The sequence below is a fragment of the Oculina patagonica genome, chromosome 6 (genome assembly GCF_052425735.1).
Source record: "Oculina patagonica isolate OP01 chromosome 6, crgOcupat, whole genome shotgun sequence".
NCBI classification, from domain to species: domain Eukaryota; kingdom Metazoa; phylum Cnidaria; class Anthozoa; order Scleractinia; family Oculinidae; genus Oculina; species Oculina patagonica.
The window spans coordinates 9,052,994-9,073,190 of record NC_135763.1 but is presented as its reverse complement, the minus strand read 5'-3'; the positions used below and the strand labels follow the sequence as shown (position 1 = coordinate 9,073,190).

Genomic DNA, 20,197 nt, shown 5'->3' with positions numbered 1-20,197 from the left:
TTCCTAACAATAGTGCTGGCAATGCACTGACTTCATGAAATCCAAAATGGCAGCACACAGGAAATTTAAAAGCAAAAAAACTGACAAACCAAAGGTCCAGTATTCAAATGAAAAAAAAAACAATCCATGACTTTTAACAACCAAAAAAGTTTTAGACTGTGGTAAGCTTTATCGTTTTGTTCAGAACTGTTTCAGTCTGTTTTTCTTAAGTGTATGTGTATTTATTTTTATTACCTTTTTAAAGGTGTTACAACAAGTGAAAGCTCTACAAGAAATGAATTGTGTGTCAATTGCCGCTGGTGAGGATCATACAGTGGTCGTCACAGATCAGTGAGTTTGAATTGTTTGGTTGAATTCACCTCAGGATAAATTAAAGAATACGGATTGGAGACTCAAACAAGATTGTGGTGGGTTACCGTTAGGAATTTCTATTGTCAACCCTCCAAGTTAAGCCCATTTTAGTTCAATCAATCAATCAATCAATCAATCAATCAATCAATCAATCATTTATCAGGGACGGCGGAGCCGGCCGCCCCCCCCCCCCCCCCACAATTTCCGAAAAAATAAAGACTTATTAAGAGAAGGGTCTTTTAAGCCCCCCCACTTCAAGTCTAAAGTCAGCCCCCCCACTTGGAAAATTGCTCCGCCGTCCCTGTTTATTCATCTAATGTATGTGCTGAAAGCTCGTTTAAAATATGTATGTGCTAATAAAAAAAAAACAGTAAAAATCAGATATCTCTATCTAAATGTTAATGTTGGAGCAGAGATGGATAATTACTTTTGAACGAGTCTGTTGTTCCTGAAATTTAAATTAATTTATTAATAAGCATCCTTATCTCAGTTCATGAACAAACATACCGTAAAATTCAGGTTATAAGCCCCCCTCCCGGTTATAGGCCCATCTACCTGGAAACAAAAAAAATACATCTGAATATAAGCTCCCCTAGATATACAGCCCCCCTCTGCTGGATGACACTACTGAACAGGGCTAAATGTTGCTTTATTATGCGTCAGATTCAGATTTCAGATTTTTATTATTTCACACTATTTACAACAATTAAACAATATTAACACTATTTACAGAAAATGCAATAATTAAAATAAGGAAAATATACAATAGATACAAAACCAAAATAAAATGTGCTCAGTGACCAAAGAAGCATATGCTATCGTGTTGGTCACTGACATGTTAAAAAAAACAGACAAGACACATAAATTACTAGAAATAATAGAATATGAATAACAAACGTATGTAGAATAAATATGTTAAAAGATGAATAAATCAAACTAAATATAAGCTAATATGCAGAAAACAACGAAATTATGCACAAAAGTAGGATTGGTTATTTAAGAGATAAATTTTATAGTGCTTGGCGTTTTGAACTTAAAAACGTTTTTCGATCAACACTCCTGTGGATCGTTTCGAAACGTTTTTTTTATTATTATTATTATTATTCCGCTTGTAAGCCCTCCCGGATATAAGCCCCTCTGCTTATAAGCCCACCGAAAACCCCTTTCGAGGTTGAAAAACCCCAGGGCTTATAACCAGAATTTTACGGTAATTGATTTGTGTTTTTGTCTTGCCAGCGGGTCAGTTTACACATTTGGACTTAATGTCTCTCATCAGCTTGGCCATTCACCCCCACCAAAGCAGTGCCTCTTTCCAAAAATGGTGATTATATGATTTTTTTTTTTTTAATTTAAATGACACTTGCATGTAGCTCTAGCCAAATGGCTAAGTGTCAGTGTGTGGCAGTATTGAATAAAAAGAGGTTTGGCTGAGCTACATGTATTTTCTTACATGTAAAATAGTGTTTGAGATTTTTGATCTGCTTGTTTTACAACCATGCTTACATGTACTTCTTAGAAATGTTTTTGAAACAAGTTACTTATAACCTGATGCCCACTCAACAGGTGCAACTAAAATTGTGGAAAAGCAAGGATATTGTGGGAGTTGCGGCAGGGCGCTATCACTCAGTGTTCTTTACTAGACATGAAGTGTACACTTGTGGCTTGAATGCTGGGCAGCTAGGTAAGATTAAAATGTTTAGTTGATTTGCACATTGAATTTTGAAGGTGCCTTGTTAACAATAAGCTATGTTATCCCTGAGCCATGAGAGCAGCAGCTGTAGAGTATTTTAAAATTTATAGCTATGGCATGAACAAGGTAGATTATACAACTTTTCAAGTACATAAGAAGGAATTAGGTATTAATCAGTCCAGGAAAGATTAAACAAATTAGGTGGTTTATTGATTTCATAACTATTTCATATTTATTTATTTTTTTCATAGGCCATCCAAAGGGAGACAAGTACCAAACACTTCCACATCAGGTACATTATGTAACAGTGAAACTATAAAATGTTAAAAAGTGATTTCTGTCAGTAGCTACAACTGTACTTAATTTGTACTATCTACATCTACATTTATTAAGTTGATAACATCGTTTAAGACATCACATCAACTATAAGAGTACAAAATAACAAAAACAAAATGTACATGTATAAATAAGATATAAAAATACTTAGTTACAATTTACTTGTTTACATGCTTCCCTAAATTTAACTTAAAATTCGATAATGACTTGCAATTCACTAAGTCAGCGGGCAGCAAGTTCCATTCTGTTATTGATCTAGGAAAAAAAGAAAACTTAAAAACGTCCTTACAAACTTTTGGCATCCTATACTTAAAAGCATGGCTATTGCGTGTTCTTTTTTCACTGTTTGGTATTAAGTGATTTTCCGTAGTTATGTCTACTAGGTTATGACTAAGTTTGTACACTATTGCAGTTTAGGTGGTGTTCGGTTAAGAACTGATAGTAAAACTTATTGAAAGATACATAATTGAACAGTAGACTGCAAATGTATCAGGATGATCAGTGGTGACAATGATGTTGGAGATTATAACAATGATGGTGAAGTCAGCTTTATTGTTTTTAAAAAGGTCCCTCTGTCTCCTAATCTCTTTCAAAGTCAAACTAGCTCTAGCAAGTCCTCTTGCATTGTCCCATTTCCACTTTCCACATGCATGTCAGTCTGTTGACTGTTTTTAAGAAGCCCACCCATACGCCCATCAGCCACCCTTCTTCCCAAGATGAGAATTAGTTTTTTATTTTTTATTACCAATTTGTTTCATCATTTTAGGTAAGTGGTCTTGCAGACAAAGATGTTGTAATCAGCAAAGTGACTTGCAGTGACGGAGCTACTGTGTGTGCAACAGACAAGGGAGATATCTTCCTACTAAACCAGTATACCTGCCGCAAGATCATATCCAGGTATAGTGTTTCCACATGTATTTCACAATAGCAGTGCATGTACATGACTGTATGAAGTATACATGTCCTCTGCACCTTCAAAGGGTGTCCTGCTGTTGAAGTAGTCCATACATGTACATCAAGGATCTTGGCTACAGCTACATGTATATGACATATTGCATGCAATGTATAGAAGTAAAAACATACCGGTAATGTATATTTCCCTTCCTTCAAGGTTCACTGATTTGACTCAGTTAGCTGTGATTGGTGGTGAACTGGACATGATATCCCCGCTAGAGGTCAGCAAGAAGTTTGCTGATGAACTTGCTGTGACTTTACTGAACTCTAGGGGGCAGGTTAGTGTTTAAATACCTTTGCATACATGTACGTTGTAGTTTAAAGAATTTCAGGCCAAAATGACTGTAAACTACTTGTAGTTTGATTTGTATTTTTCTTTGTTTAAGGATTATGTAAATAAATATGGAACGGAGGAGAATAGAAATTAAACAAGTTTAAAATCATTTTGACCTGAAAATCATATAAACTACAACATATACATACATACATACATACTTTATTGACTTTCCCCCTAGAGGCTTTTCAAAGACAATGAAATAAATACAATAATAATTTAAAACTACTTAAAACTCTAAGATGATATTCATACTTAATTAACTAGGATTAAGAATCTATAAAATCTTTGATAAGTTTACGTTTAAGATAAAACTTAAAAGCAGATACTTTCTCGAGAGTTTTTAGAGAGCTATCCATGGAGTTCCAGATACTGACTATTCTGTAGTAAAACGTCCTCTGACCACTGGCAGACTTGAAAAGAGGAATGTTCAGCATTTGTGAACTTCTTGTATACATATAATTATCTTGTATACATATAATTATACACAGTCGAACCTCTCTAATACGGACACTGAAGGAGCAGAGCAAAGTGTCCTTATTATAGAGGGCACCACGATGACGTCACTTCTATGACTATTTGGACAGTTTGAATTTAGTGTTCAGTAGCTTAAAACAGTCCCACACTTGATTGGCTTTTAGCTAGAGGTCTAAAATGATGACTGGGCATTTCCACAGTTACGGACGTTACATTCAGAGTCATTTTTGAAACTTAAATCTAGCACAGGCAAAGAATAGGAAGAGGTTGTCCAATGTTACATTGATTATCATGTTTGTGCCTACTGATGCATTAATTGAGTTATAAAAGTTTTTCACCTGACTGGCCTATTTGTTAAAATAGAGCAAAAAACACACCGTTACGGACGTTACATAAAAAACAACCACATGAGCAAGAGCACTGGTATTAATGGAAAATTCCTGTGAAGTGTCAGGGCTTATTGCATGAACTGCTCCAAATATTTGAAGTATAGTAGTTGTGTGAACCAAAAAGCTTCATTTCATTTAAACTCACTTTCGCAATTATACAATGCTATGTGAACTTTAACGTTACGGACGTTACAGCCAATGTTACGGACGTTACACTGTGTGAATTATTATATTATTTTGTATTGTAAGCCACATTTTTTTGGACATAAAAGTTCAAAATGGCTTGTATTTAACATTTTATAAATCAAACTGGTTGTTACTTTATGTTAAAGCTGTGAAATGTCCCAACACAGTGTGAAGGACACTACATGCATTTTACATAAGGTACTCAGCCTTGAGCATGAGCATGCTCAAACTATCTTTAGAAGCCCACAGACATATACTGGACTCCAGTGGGTATAATCCATTTCTTCTCTAAAACACTGCTTTCTTTGAGAATTCACATATCCAAAATTGCCTTTAACTGTGGCAGAAACAGTCCAAAATCACAAGCTTCAAGAATTGTAATGTCTGTAACGTAACGTCCGTAACAAAGTTTTGTTACCATTTTTTGGAAAATGTTGCAGTTTTTCAGGGACCGCTTTTTACCAAAGTGTTTCTAAAGAATATTTAGCTAATTTGTGGCAGAAATATCTTTGAAATCTTTTAAATGGTTGTTTTAAGAACGGAAAAAGATTGTGTAAATGTTACGGACGTTACGTAACGTCCGTTACAAAATTTACGTTGTTAATAAGTATTTTTTTAAAAAGTTCAGGGTGAAATTTACATTTTTTATGTATTACCGGTAACTCCTTTGAGGTATTTCTTCTGATATAACTGTTTGTAGACACAAATCATTTCCAAATTTTATAAAGCAAGTTAAAAAATTTGTCTCTCACCTATTGTTTATTATTAAAAAATAAACACTTACTTTGGAGACCCCCCCTGAATGCATTGCTATCACAAGCGAACTGAAACTTATTTTTCTATGTACTATAACTTGTCAACAATATAGTACAGGGTATGATTTGTGACCCTCCACGGGAAAACAGTGAAAAAGGTGAACGCACGGGCACGCCAAAATGGCACGCTAAACAATAGGCAGTGTGCAAAATGACACGCCGGCTTCCGAGCAGCGTGTCAGAAGGCACGCCTAATTAAAAAATTTCTTTTGTTAGTATCGCACGATAAAAACAAAGGCGCGTGTCTTTTCGAACAATGTTCCGTGCCGAGCACTGTACTGTGCGTAATGGCACGCCAGCGTGTCAAATAGCACGCAATTCAAGTGTGCAAAATGACACGCTAGCCGTGTCAAAGAGAAACGTTTAACTTACCGTTCTCTCGTCATGTAAAACTATCACACGTACAAGCTTTGCAAGGTCGGTGCTCAATAAGCGTAGTTGTAGCGGCAGTCGTATAAGCCGACTTTCAAAACAAACAAGCATTGAATCGCAGATTTTCGACGAACCGAGCCTATTAATTGAGTATCAATTTCAAAGTAAACGACAGAAAATCGGAGATAAAACCGGCGAAAGCTTACGTTAGAAACCCAAATTTATTGTCACAAACGTTGTCGCTACGTTTCACCCGCCGACTGACCCGCCATGTTGACAAAATAGTCCTTGGTCCCAGTGTTTCGAGGCCGCGCATGGGCTGGTCAGGAAACGGGAAAATGACTACTCTTCCCGCCCAAGGCAGATAATCGGGACGGGATTAATAGACTGCGAGCATTCTCTCTCATTTTTCTTTTAAAAAAATCGACAAAATCGACACGTGTTTATTGCGTCCCCACTTTGAGTCCCCCCAATCAAGCAGCAACTATACATGCTTAAATTTCAACAGTACTTTATTGCCTACGTTACACGTTCTTACGACTCTTAGCTCTCAACAAGGCTTTCGGCTAAATTTTGACATAACTTTTTAGGAAACCTATTGACTTTGACAAAACAACTACATGTAAGTTAAAGTTCTTGTTCGACAATAAAAGATTAAAAAAAGTATTCTTATCATGACACGAGCTTTGTATTATACATGCTTCCATTTCAACAGTACTTTATTTCCTACGTTACGCGTTCTTACGACTCTTAGCTCTCCGGTAATAATGCTTTCACCTCAATTTTGACATAACTTTTTAGGAAACCTATAAACTTTGACATAATCACAAAGGAAAGTTCTTGTACGATAAGAAAAGAGTAAAAAAAATGTATTACTAGTTAAAATCTATCTGTCTTTGTAGTCTGCGAAGGACATTTCGCCGTTTTCCCCTGCACCGAAAGTTAATCTTATTCTAAACATTTTCCCACTTCTCTGGGAATGTATCCGAGTCATATTTTTGTCGCAGCAACGTCTCCAGGTAACGAAGTTTTAAAACGTCCAGTTTCTGGTAGCCATTTGACCCAGACGTGTTTCCGTTTGCCAGCTCCTCGACTATCCTCAGCCTCGTACGATCTGGAATTAGCTAACTGTTATGCACGTTCATCGGGTAAGAACGTAAGTTATGCGAGCGTGTATGTCTTGGTATGATAACAAAAAATTGAAAAGCATTTTCTTTCTGTCTAGCATGTTTTTCTTTAGATAGCTTCGACCCGTTCGTGCCATAAGAAGTTAAACGGGTGTAAAAGTTACAAACGAAGGCTGGTTTGGGAAGCATGTCTTATCGCATGCGTGCGTGCCATATCGCACGCGTGTCATTTCGCACGCGTGTCATATCGCTGGTTAAGCGTGCCAAATAGCACACTTTTCTTAGATAAAAGCTTTAGCGTGCGAAACAATATCAACCGTGCCATTCTTTGTTTTACTTATTAAATATGCGCATATCCGTGCGATGTGTGACACGCTTAGCGTGCCGTGCCATGACACGCGTGCCCGTGCGTTCACCTTTTTCACTGTTTTCCCGTGGAGGGTCACATTTTATGTCCAATCACTTTTTAAAAATCTGGATTTTTCACATTCTCACATGAAATTGCCCACTATGCATTGATCATTGAGACACTGCCTATCAGTAGAGTACTACCTTGTAGATCTCAGCTACATGTAATGTGTATGAATCACTGTTTTCAAACAAAATGATGTACAACGCAATGCTGCATGTAAAAAAAATAATACAAATGTAATATGAGTAATGTGTTGTCGTTCTTGTAACCACAAGCGGAAAAAAATATCACATACACAAACTGTACAATGTATAATATTTTGATACTCATACTTTGAATTATATACAGTAAAATTTTATTGTTGTACTAAAATTGTGTCTAACAAGAAACTGCTACTAAACCGAGTATAATTAATTTAATCAGTTGTTCTTTACATCAGGTTTTCCAGTGGAAGCCCAAATTCAGTACCACAAGAGAATGCTATTGGTGTCATAACCGACCAATCACAGTAAGAGATTTTTCAATTGGAAAGCAACTTCTAATTGTGTCTGGTAAGTTAAAATTATTGTTCCTTTTAACTAGCAAATATTTTTTTTTTTGTTGAATTTATTCTCTTTCCCACTAATGCAACTGGTGCAAATATTCTTTTATTAATATTTTCTTCTAACTGAATTGCAGATGATGGTGAAGCCTTTGTCTGTCAGCCCAAGACAACCAAGTCAAGTCCGCTGAAAACTGATTCCAACAGAATCTCCCGCTCTCCATCAATCTCTAAAAGTACAGAAAGCACACTCGCACAATCTCCCCCCACCTTCTCCCCCCTAAGTTACATCTCCAAAGAGAAAGATGAGACACTTGCACATTCATTTCCCAACACCACTCCCCTTAGCTTGCTAGTTAAAGACAAAGCGAAGAAGGATACAGTTGTGGAGTACTGCCTTGAGAGGATTCCACTGGTACATCGTGGACGGCAAATCTTCACTGACAGCAAGTCCAGAGGGTTTGCTGTGCTTCAAGTTGCTTCAGTGGAGGGGTGGGTGTTACACTGTTCCTTGCGTTTTGAACACTTGAAGCCAAACTGACACCTCTTCTTAAGGGATGCTAGTTTACTTCACTACAGCGTACCACACAGAATATTAGCCAGGATTTGAAAAGTGAAAGTCCAAAATTGTTATAAGGCATGACTTAAAATGTCTCCTTAGGAGGGCCTGAGGAGCATGTAAGGTATTTTTCTGCAGTTATGAGTGCAAAGGTATCTAAAGACTTCCAAATTTGCTAAAAAAAAACCCTCTGTTTACAGTTATTCATATTAATTTTCTGTGAAAAGTGGCCGTCCATAGGACTCCTGGACTCCCACCCGGATAAAATCCTGGCACCACACCACACTGTGCTGTGCTGTGCTGTGCCGTGCCGTGCCGTGCCGTGCCGTGCCGTGCCGTGCCGTGCCGTGCCGTGCCGTGCCGTGCCGTGCCGTGCCGTGCCGTGCCGTGCCGTGCCGTGCCGCTCTGCACAGTGCTCAGTGTGCTGCACGGCAAAGCACTTTATCCAAAACAATTTATAACATCAAGTCCTAGACTTTCTCAAAGTCGTTCATTTTTTGTTTCCAGTTTGGTGTACCTTGTATACCCTGGTGCAAGCTCTCATGCTTTGCGCTTGCTTCTCATGCTTCATGCTCGCTTACACGCTTTGCACTCTCAGTCTTTGACTTGTGGGCAAGTCTAATCAAGTCCTTGCATGCAGATCTGTCATAATGAGGTTGCTTCTTTTTTGTTTGTGATCCCAGATTGCAGAAGTTGCCACAAGTGAGCCCAGTGTTAATGTCTGAACAGCTGATTCAACTTTTAGAGGAAGCAACTTGTGATGATGACATTCACGATGTTGAATTTATCGTAAGTTGCATGAACAGTCAACTCTCTCTTAACGGACACCTCTATAAGACAGACACCCCCTTTAAGATGGACACCTGGTGTTGGTCGTGTCCCTGCCGTTTTTCAGTCATTTTACTGTAACTAAACTTCTATAGCCTTATACTCCACCAATAGGAGTGAAGAGGATGAGTGAGTGAGTGAACTCCCTATAAGACGGACACCTCTCTTAAACAAACAGTTGGAGCAGGTCCTAACGGTGTCGTTTTAGAGAGAGTTGACTGTACCTGTCATGTTTGGTCCTTTTACATGTCAGTATATGAGTAAATAAACATTATCTTTGTTTTTAGTGAATAGTGTCCCCAATTAGTTTTTTTTAAGCTAAATACCATTGACATTTTAATAAATTCTGTCATTTCATTTTAATAATAATGGGAGGTGTCAGAGCTTAGTGGTTAGTGCACTGGATTCTGATCTTGATTAAGCGGTCCAGTTCCGAGCCCTGGCCAGGGCTATATTATTGTGTTCTTGGGCAAAACACTTTTACTCTCATAGTGCCTTTCTCCATCCAAGTGTAGAATGGGTACTGGTGGACTAGCATCCTATATATCCAGAGGGGAGTAGAAATACTCCTAGTCGCTTCATGCTATGAAGCCAGATATGCTCCAGTCTGATGGGCCACTAGGCTGGAGTGTAGACATAACATGTATTTTTTTACTTTTTAATCATTACATGTAGATCAAAGGTCAGACAATCCCAGCACATGGCTTTGTCCTAGCATCAAGAAGTCCAAAGTGCCACCAGCTAATATGTGAAAACAAAGAAAACTGTTCTAAAGTAACAGACAAAAAAATACGAACTATAAAACTGAACGACAGTGTTGTATACAGTGAGGTTATACACTGGCTGAAACGACTTTACAGCGGTGGAAATGTCAGTGATAGAGAGCTTTTTCTCTTGAAAGAAGTTCCTCCATCAAAAGGCAAAAATGGATACCGCAGGATTAGCAAAAACAAACATGAAAAGAAAGTACCAACTCAAACAGATAAAACTGTAAAACAAATGAAAGGCGTACTGGGAGTTGATGGTAAAAATGCGATTCAAGACTGTTTACTGGCCGACTTGGTTTTCTTGTCAAAGAGAGATTTGGATGATTTTTCTGCACCAACTTTTGATGTTGATGATACATTGCTGGATAGTGTTACCGGTGATTTTGCAACAGAAAAAATTAGACATAACAAGAGTCTTGAATTAAAGGATCCAGTCAGGTAAAGTGTGAATATAGTGGAATCCTGACTTCTTGAACTCTCGATTTCTCAAACCTCCTGATAGAGCAGTTTTCAATTGAGTGTCGTAAAACGAAAACCAAAGTAATTACTCTGGCCAATCACAAAGGACACAGACAATCCAGTGAACCAATCAAAACTCGAAGCAAATACATGTAGCTGGCACGAAGCGCGGGAAAACGTGCGCGAGCTAGTAACGATTGGTTTTGGTTTTACTTCTGATTGGCTAAGAAAGTGGCGTGAGATTTTTAAGCCAATCACTAAGCGTAGCAATGCAAAACCAAAGCAAACGCAATTAACTTTCGACACTCAAGTGAAAACCGCTCTAACTCCAACCAAATCTCCCTGGGATTTGCTTTACTAAGCTGAACACTGCATTTTTTTCTCCTACATGTATTTCTCAAGCTCCCCACTTTCTCAATTCTCGTTTCCTTCAGAAGTTCAGGAAGTCAAGATTTTTACTGCACATGTGTTTTTTTATTTTATTTTATTTAGAAGCGTACATAAAGTCTGTCAATAATTTTAACAGCAGCAACAGAATGGCCAGCCTGCGAATACAGCCGCATCTCCGCGCTCGCAGCAAGCGGATTGGAGCGTGGAGAGGCGGCTGTATTCGCAGGCTACAGAATGGCTCAGTCTTCATATTCAGTTATATTCAAAAAGTCTTACAGCAAGGCGCCCAAATGTGTGACCACTTTTAATTTATTCACATTCTTTCGTGCAGATTTAATCCAATCAGAAGTCAACTGCAAGCTATCCACGGCTTTTGATTGGATTAAATCTGCACGAAAGAATGTGAATAAATTAAAAGTGGTCACACATTTGGGCGTCTTGCTGTAATCACATGAATGATACTATCCAAATTGTCTTGGTTCATATTTTCAAGCACATAAATGAACAAAGAAAATGATATAATGTGCATAAATTTATTACATGTAAGGTAAGATTGTTTTAAAACGAATCAGAAGAAATTAGAAAGAAACATCTTACTTGTAAGTGCAGTATGCTCTTTCTCTTGTGTCTCTTACTTTTGGTGTTTGTCTAGATGTTTCGCTAATTTGTTCATACTTTTAGGAATCGAAACAAGGCTGATCTTCCCAGTTGGCGTGCTTGTGAATCTTTGAAGTTCTCAAGATTAAATTGGTAAGGATTTGACTATTTAACTTGAATCAAAGCAGTTCACGTTTTTTCCATTGCTTTGCTGTATTCGTGAACATGTCCCATGTCCCATCCATCCACTGCATGTAAATGTGTTTTTATTTTTCCTTATTTTAAGGGACTATGTCACGGGGATTTCACAGATTTTTGGTCTAATCTGTTCTGAAATAAGTTGTAGGTAACTTTACCCATGAAAAACATTATCTTTGAATATTTAACTAAAGATGTAACCCTTATTTGGGGATAGAAATCAAACTTCGGCTAGAAATATCGCTTTTTTGAGGGTGCACGGAAACAATTTGAAAACCTTGGCTAACGTTAATTTTTATCTGAGCCATCCGCAGCCAAAGGCGCTTTTAAACAGTTTTAATGCTCTAAAAAAGCATTGGTGCCCGTCAATGGACATTATTTGTAAGTTTTCTACGACACAAATATAAATTTTGGCTGTTTAAAAATCTGTTTAATTCCGTGACATACCGGTAGTCCCTTTAATATGGCAATGTATTTGATTTAAACACAGACTACTTACATGTATGTTTGGCTTATTACTTCTTTAGTCCAGAGCTTTATGATGTTGTGATTGTCTCCGAAGACGGAACTGAATTGAAGTGTCACAAGTGTATTCTCGTTGCTCGGCTTGGTATGTCTGTCCAGTCATTCTATTTTAACTAGAACTGACGATCTATTAGCAAAGTTATGAAACCTTTTTATAATGACACCTTGTTATTACTTTTTCCTTCTTTCCTTGCAGAGTATTTTCGCAGCATGTTAGCATCTGGCTGGTTGGAGGTACAGCTCTAGCAATATCTTATGATTATTTTTTTTTTTCATACCGTTGTGTACAGCAGTTTCAAATGCATTTGGTGAAGTTCCACTCTAATGTCAAATGAGCAGTTTCCAATACAGCACAGGCTTTCTCTGGGGGTTTCAATTGAGCGTTGACAGGAAACGACGCAGAAGAATAAAACGCCATGAAAAGAGAGTGTGGTTTGAGTTCACCATGTGCTCTATTTGAAAAGTGATTCTAAACCTTCCCTGTAATGGTTGTTAAGGTGTAGTAACATTCTTTACCTTTTTCCGTGCAGTCTAGTGAGCAGTCCAAGACTCTCAAGTTGCCGTTTCCAACTGTCATTCTAGAGGTTGTATTGGATTTCCTGTACTCGGGGCAAGCGGGAAAAGTAGAAGGTAATGGTACTTTACTCCAATCATGTATGTTACTAACTGTTTACACGCACGACACCCAGACATCCATCTTAAAACTCGTGGCAAACACGAGAAAAACACTAAGGCAGTGCGACAGTATCTGCTTCAGTTTAGCAAACACTAGGGCAGTAGGTCTCTGTTATTGTTATTACGTCTAAACTCCGTTTCCTTTCGTTTTTCAGAGATTACGGATCTGGAGTTATTGGGAAACATTCTTATCGTAGCAGATCAGGTAATGAAGGAATCGCAACGTAACTTAAGTTATTTGCGAGTGGCCTCTGTTGTTTCATTGGTGTAGTATGTTATGCATCTGCAGTGTAGTTCTTTGAGAGACAATTGAAACTCAACAAAATTGTAAAATTGTATGTACCGGTACTTATGTTCAGCCCTGACGGGCTAGCATGAAGTGAATACTGATTAAGCTTAAATAATAAGAGACTGTTTTTCGTACCAAAAGAAGCGTCGACCATTACCTCTCAGAAAGAGACAGGCCACTGGCTAACTTGACAATAGACAACAGGTCACAGTAATGCCCCTTCAGTTTGTAGCCCTTATTAAGAAAAACAGAAACAAACAAACAAAACAACCAAACAACCAAACAAATCAATAGAGGTAGATACGTTTTTGTAACAGAGAATAACAGCTGAAGTTCCCAAAAGGAATGGCTTTGTATAACTGCAAAAAGAAATTAGGCTTTTATGTAAGAACTATACATGACTGATGTTACTCCAGCCATTATACAGGAATGATTGTTTTTTCGTAGTTGTTGATTGGACGTCTAAGAGAGATCTGCGAGGCTGTGATAGCAAATCTTGGTAAGAATACTTAGTACTTGCTTGCTTTTTTCTTTGTTGTCGTTTTTGTCTACCGTAGCTGGCAACTTAAGCGTTCTCTTATCTCTGTCCCTTAAATATATAAGTAAAAAGGCGACAAAGGTCATGTATAAAAGAAAGTAAATGTTTTATTATATCACTGCAAATCTTGCTCAGTTTTCATCATTTTGAGCTAAAGAGAGATTAAACAGCTGCTTTAAGATACGAAAGAAATTGGTAAGGAAATAATAACAGTTTTTCGTCTGATTGAAATTTTGTAGGTACTTCATTGTAATGACCCTAAAAGTTAGAGTGCTATATTAAAATTAATTGTACTTATTTTATCTTACAGTCACGTTAAGGAACGTTTCTGAGCTGCTGGAATTCTCACTGCTCTACAACGCTAACCAACTTCGAGATGTTTGTACAGAGTACATTTGCAACAATCTGGGAAGCTTGATGGAAGCAAGGTCTGTAAACAAACAAACGATTTCAATCTCTCCGACTGCTGACTTGTTTATTATGCCCATGCTCATACAGCAGTAGTACAGACGCTAGATTGTAAAATAATTCGTAACTTAGCGGATGCTCGCTGAGTGTTCTCTGCGAATTTCAGTGTAATAGGCCATTTCCGAGTTACCATTTGCCTCTGTTTCAAAACGAGTCTTCGTGCGAAACCATTCAAATGAAAATGAGTTTTACCTTCAGGTCCATTTTCATACAAATCAAACTCATTTTCATTTGAATGGTTTCGGACGTAGACTCGTCTTGAAACAGCGGCAAAGGGTAACTCGGAAATGGCCTATTGTGGACAGAAGCATTAAAGACTGAAAACTAGCGCGAAAAAGGTTCTTGCTAAGTTACGTTGTAGCTGATGACGGCTATGTGACGTGAGCCGTTTCGTCAGAGTGTTTTGTTCTGATTGGATAACAGCAAACGCCGGATGTGATAGTAAAGTATTACATGTAAAGGCAGGACTGATTCTGATGGCTGTTTTCCATACTGATCTACAGAACCTTGGATTCATTTAGCGATGAAGCGCTTAGAGAGATTTCAAAAGCTTATCGGAATATGGTAGGTGTTAAGTAGTTTTTAACATTGTTAACAAAATGGCTTCTTTGTTAGCAAGTAAATCTTATTGATCGATCGATCGATTGATCGATTGATTGATTAATTGATTGATTGATTAAAATTAATTAACAATTAAGTAGTCACCTTTATCACCTTCATGCGTCTTAGTAGCACAAAGATGTAATCTTTGGAAGTTGCAAAATGCGGTCAACTGTCCAAATTAATCCAACAATTAGTTTTTGACCTTGTAGTATAACGTGCTATAGCAATACCGGTATGCGTCATTTGTCGCATAACACCATTGAAAGGAGCAACAGGAAATAAAATCAGATGAAGATCACGATCATTAGGAAGTAAAACAACTCTAAATTTTCCTTTTTGACGAGATTAAAACTTTGAACATTCTAGTCGGGCTTATTGGCATTTGGTCTGAGTCACCTCGGATTTGAAGAGATATTTCCTCAACGGTGATATAACAATAGTGTAATTTCGATTGAGTATCCAGCGTAAAACCAAAACCGAAGTTATCACTTTGGCAAATCACAAAGGACACAGACAGACAATCCAGTGAACCAATCAAAGCTCGAAGCAAATACATTAGCCAGTCCGAAGCGCGGGAAAACGTGCGCAAGCGACTCACGATTGGTTTTGGTTTTACCTCTGATTTGGTTGAGAAAGTGGCGACAGTCTTTTTAATCAATCACTAAGCGTAGTAATGAAAAACCAAGGCAAACGCGATTTTCTTTCAACACACAAGTGAAAACCGCAATAATAATCATAACAAAAATTCGTAATACGTATCATAACTATATTTCAGGTTCCACGAATGGCGTGGCGAATGATAACGTCTTCAGACCTCCACACCTCCATCTGCCTTGATAGCGAGGCTGAACCAAGTCCTGGTAAACGAAGGAGAAGCACAGGGCGTAAGAAATCATCAAAAAGTGAAAGCGAGCAGGATGTTGGAATTACCGAGACTGTACAAGAAGAGACTGGAACTGAAGAAAGTTAGTTAAGTGTTTGTTATATTGTTTGAGGAATATTTGAACCAACTAAATATGAGAGACAAAATAATTGCCTCCTTATTCCTCGCGAAATTCTTCATTTTTTTACGTTTAATATTACCAAGTTTGCCCCAAGACTACTTGCTTTCTAAATTCGGTCGAGCAACTTTTCACATGGCATCGAAACGATGATCGTCAAGTTATTGTCAAGGCATCTTGAAGACATTTAAAAACTCGAAATTTGTTTTACATGTAATTTACTGCCTTATTGGTGCATTTTGTTAACTCTTGCGTGCATACAAAGTCGGTTGAAATCAGATAGCCCTTGAAATCCTAAAAATGAGTTTGAATGCCTAGCGCCCCATAATTTGAGAGTCTCAATGCTCTTAGTCACTTTACACTTTGTAACAGTAGACAAAATGAAGCGTTGGCATAGGCTTGTGAGGTTAAAAATGACAGACTATTTTAGACAGAACTATTCTTACTCAGTTCACAGAACGAGCGTCCAAGAGACTGAAGAAGTGTTTCTACAGCAACACAGTGAAGAAAGTGAAACTGCGGAAGTAGGCAAAAACGGTGAGGATGACGCATTGTTGGAATCCACAAAAACAGATGAACAGACAACACAGGAACACCAAGTTAGTGCGTCACAGGTCAGTAAAAGGCTGTAAAACCTTGGTACAATGCCCCAACTTTTCTTGGATTTGATAAAATTATAAAGAAGTTCAATTAAGTTGATCCTTCGCCAACTACCATGTCTCTAAAACGTACACCAGACCGATCGTACTCCGTTCCACTAATTCCTTTTACTCTGTTTGAAACGGCCTCCTCTTTAGAACGACAGTAAATTATGGACTATTAAATTGGGCGTTGTTAGGAGGATTAAAAAAAGAGATTCCTATAGGCCTCCTAACTTTTGATATGATTTGATGAAGCTCGTCAGTTTTGTACAACCCAGGAAGTAATTAATTTTGAAGCTACTCTTCTGGTAACTCCCTTGATTATACTCCACTTAGTCCAATTACTATTTAACAATTAGACTACGAGCCCGAGTTTTCTATGAGCAAATAGTCAACGAGGCGCAGCCGAGTTGACTATCGCTCATAGAAAACGAGTGCGAGTAGTCTAATTGTTTTAGTAGAAACTCTAAAGGATTGCAGTCCAAAACTTACAGTATTTGTGCACTTTGAAGACAAAAATCAAGAAAATCACCGCGCGACTGTTTTCTATTTAACAATTAGACGGCAAGCTCGAGGTTTCTACCGGCTGATAGTTGGCGAGGGGGCGAAGCCCCGAGTCAACTATCAAAAGCCGGTAGAAACCGAGAGCGAGCCGTCTAATTGTGTTAGCATAACCCACTGACCGATCTATTAAACTCAGAATATCGCTAGAATCGATTCATTGAAGGTTTTGATTGATAAAATTCAGCGAAGACTAAGCGCGCGCTCCGAGAGCCTTCTACGGATCGATAGTAGGCACCTGTGTAGCCAATCAGATTGCACGATTACCAATAGTAGGTCAGTGTGGTTATGCTAACGGCGAATAGAAAACAGTGGAAGAACCAATCAGACTCGCGGATTTCCAATAGAACACAGCTGAGTTTCTACTAATAACAGTTAACTATTGTTTGGGTTTTTTTTATCGCGATGGACTTTATAGTAATTTTACTTCTCGCAAACGAAAGACATTTAAATCGTTACACTTTGCATCCTTTGTTCAAGACTGGTGATGCTGGAATGTGGTACCGTAAAGAATCACCAGAATCAACCAAGTCAAAAAAGAAAGGGAAAAGGCACGACAGCAGCAAATTTGCGCAGGATTCGGAAGCAAAACTCATGCCACAGAAAAGTGAAACTACCGCGAAAAAGGTTAGTAGTGTACTATGGAGCGCGAGAGTTTCCAACGAAGAAGAAGAAGATGATGATGATGATGATGATGATGATGATGATGATGATGAGTTATTGGTTAGAAATAGAAATAGCGCTATATAAATAAAGTATTATTATTATTATTATGAAATAAAGCGGGCAATATTGATGAAGATCTTAGTTCTATTTCACAGTATTTTACTTTAGCATGCACATGCAAGTGTTATAAAGGTCGAGAAATAGCATAAAGTGAGTCTCTGTGCAACTTATCTTGTCCTTTACAGACCTCAAATGGCCAAACAGACATCTCCTGATGCAGCAATACGATAATACTGTATTGTTTTTTCTTAATTGAACGCAACAAAAATTAAAGAATATTTTATCATTTTGCTCATTCTTACACCATTGTTATTTCAAGGTTCCTTCACCTGAGAAACCAGCTTGGAGTAAACCAAGGTACGTTGGAACTTACCTCAGTGCTAAGTATGTACATTCCCTATCTTTGAGGTTGTTTGTTTTGTTTTGCTTTTACTTGCACGGTAAGAAATCGAAGGTTCTGAGGTGCTGTTGCTAAGCAACATGACGTATTCTGATGGCTCCATGTTGTCCTGTCAACTTTCGGATTAAATTTAAAAGTATTTGTTTAGAAATTTGTCAAGAACCGAGCTTGTTATCCAAGATGGACAATCATTTTCTGAACCATTAGTTACAAGGAAAGGGTGTGCAGCGCATGAGAAAATGGAACAATTATTGACAACCCTTGTTACTTGGTTGACTGACTGACTGACTGACTGACTGACTGACTGACTGACTGATTGATTGATTTATTTATTGATTGATTGATCGATTTTTTATTTTTTTATTTTTTCACATGACTAGCGTCTCCAGTCCTCCCTCTACCAGCCTTAAAGATATTATTGAACAGGAACAGAGTCAGGTTTCCTCTGATCTTCGCTCCGCGACTGAGGCACGTGTGTTTCCACTTCTATTAATTTTATTGTATGCATTTCCAAAAATGTTATACCCCAACCTCGTTCCCTGGGTCTCTCGCTCCCCGCCTCCCAGAGCAAGCGGGGAGAGAGAGACCCTGGGAACGAGGTTGGTTATTCCCCTTAAATGTTCATGATGGGTCTGCTGCAGTTAGAATACCTGTTAATTTATTTTCAGAATTACCATGTAAGACAGTCAGTGGCTATGTCTGTATCCTTGATACAATTCGGTATTTCCTTTAGTTCTAATGTTTGGTAACATATGATAAATTTAAAACAACGGAAACTATCCTTTCTAGTTGCAGGGATTGCCTCTCATCTCATTTTTTTTTTCTTCGTAACATATATTACTGAGTTATTATTCTGTTCCCTTTTTGTCGGTATTGATGTTATCTTGGGGACTCCTTCTTCGTAGTACCATTTTCATTAATATTGCTGTCTTTGTTTGTCCACAAAAGGTAACTTTTTTGCCAAGAGGATCTGACAAAAAGCATCTTCCCATGCAAAGGTAAGGGGTGTTTTTGAGGCAGAGATTGGAATTTGTTTCAAATTTCAAGATACGCAGAGTATAACAATGTTACCCGTGACAAAACAGTACACTTTTCTTGCATTTTCAGCATTGCTGCCAGCTCACAAGGCCGAGCGTTCCGGTGGAATTCAGGCGGCCGTCAATCACAGAAGCAACGGAAGAGGTCAAAGTCCAACACATCAGACGAGTCTGGTGACCAACAAAAACGTTCAGAAGGGACTTCCAATGATGCAGCCGACACTGAAAAGGAAGAAAGGAGGCCGTTAGCTTGGTATAGTGCAAAGTATTATTGAGATGAGCAAACGTGAGGGCGGACGGAAGAGCATACGAAAGAAAGCGTGCAAGAATGATCGAACGCACGTACAAGAATGCATGAACACACGCACGTACGCACACACGCACATGCGAACGAACGAACGAACGAACGAACGAACGAACGAACGAACGAACGAACGAACGAACGAACGAACGAACTAGATCGACGGACGGACTTCGACTAAACACAGGGCTCGAACGTAACTTTGTAGTCCGCTAGCAAACACGGATTGGAGATAAAATGTGAAAAATGATTACGGCAAGAAGTTGGTTTTTGTTGGGCTTAAAATTTGCTCCAAATTAAACTTAAAAATAAGTTGAGCAGTAAGTAAGCACACTAGTCGTTATTAATTTTTTTTTTTAGTGTGCACTTACTCGCCCTCTAATGCTAGTATCAGCCCTATTTTTAAGCTCGATAACCTTTTTCAATCATTTTTTTTTTGAAAATGAAGAAATGTCTTCTCGCAATTTTCCAGGGGTGGAATAAACAAGGAGCCTGCACCAGTTCAATCCTTGAGAGATCTCATGCAAGAAGAGGAACAGAACACAAACTTCCCCAGCCTTACACCCACACCCAAAATTCCTGTTGCACCTGTCAAGTCAGGATCTGCAAGGAAAAAACTCAAGTACAGTACACGTATTTCTCAGTTTTAG

At 38.2% G+C, this 20,197-nt stretch overlaps 1 protein-coding gene across 2 annotated transcripts in view; it reads left to right on the top strand.

The window, feature by feature from the left end:
• Positions 1–20,197, top strand: part of LOC144657296 (inhibitor of Bruton tyrosine kinase-like) — a 33,299-nt gene that overhangs the window by 9,162 nt on the left and 3,940 nt on the right. Inside the window, exons 6-31 of one of the 2 annotated variants that reach the window (XM_078517626.1) lie at positions 245–330; positions 1,588–1,672; positions 1,915–2,032; positions 2,293–2,333; positions 3,144–3,274; positions 3,489–3,609; positions 7,883–7,994; positions 8,122–8,476; positions 9,227–9,332; positions 10,047–10,576; positions 11,669–11,737; positions 12,310–12,392; positions 12,504–12,541; positions 12,838–12,937; positions 13,138–13,187; positions 13,719–13,770; positions 14,120–14,237; positions 14,781–14,841; positions 15,656–15,845; positions 16,332–16,495; positions 17,564–17,710; positions 18,129–18,166; positions 18,590–18,672; positions 19,153–19,207; positions 19,311–19,499; positions 20,020–20,169. In XM_078517626.1, the coding sequence (XP_078373752.1) occupies positions 245–330; positions 1,588–1,672; positions 1,915–2,032; positions 2,293–2,333; positions 3,144–3,274; positions 3,489–3,609; positions 7,883–7,994; positions 8,122–8,476; positions 9,227–9,332; positions 10,047–10,576; positions 11,669–11,737; positions 12,310–12,392; positions 12,504–12,541; positions 12,838–12,937; positions 13,138–13,187; positions 13,719–13,770; positions 14,120–14,237; positions 14,781–14,841; positions 15,656–15,845; positions 16,332–16,495; positions 17,564–17,710; positions 18,129–18,166; positions 18,590–18,672; positions 19,153–19,207; positions 19,311–19,499; positions 20,020–20,169 (3,272 nt within the window). The remainder of the gene's footprint in view (positions 1–244; positions 331–1,587; positions 1,673–1,914; positions 2,033–2,292; positions 2,334–3,143; positions 3,275–3,488; positions 3,610–7,882; positions 7,995–8,121; positions 8,477–9,226; positions 9,333–10,046; positions 10,577–11,668; positions 11,738–12,309; positions 12,393–12,503; positions 12,542–12,837; positions 12,938–13,137; positions 13,188–13,718; positions 13,771–14,119; positions 14,238–14,780; positions 14,842–15,655; positions 15,846–16,331; positions 16,496–17,563; positions 17,711–18,128; positions 18,167–18,589; positions 18,673–19,152; positions 19,208–19,310; positions 19,500–20,019; positions 20,170–20,197) is intronic. The other variant, XM_078517627.1, reaches the window with a different exon arrangement.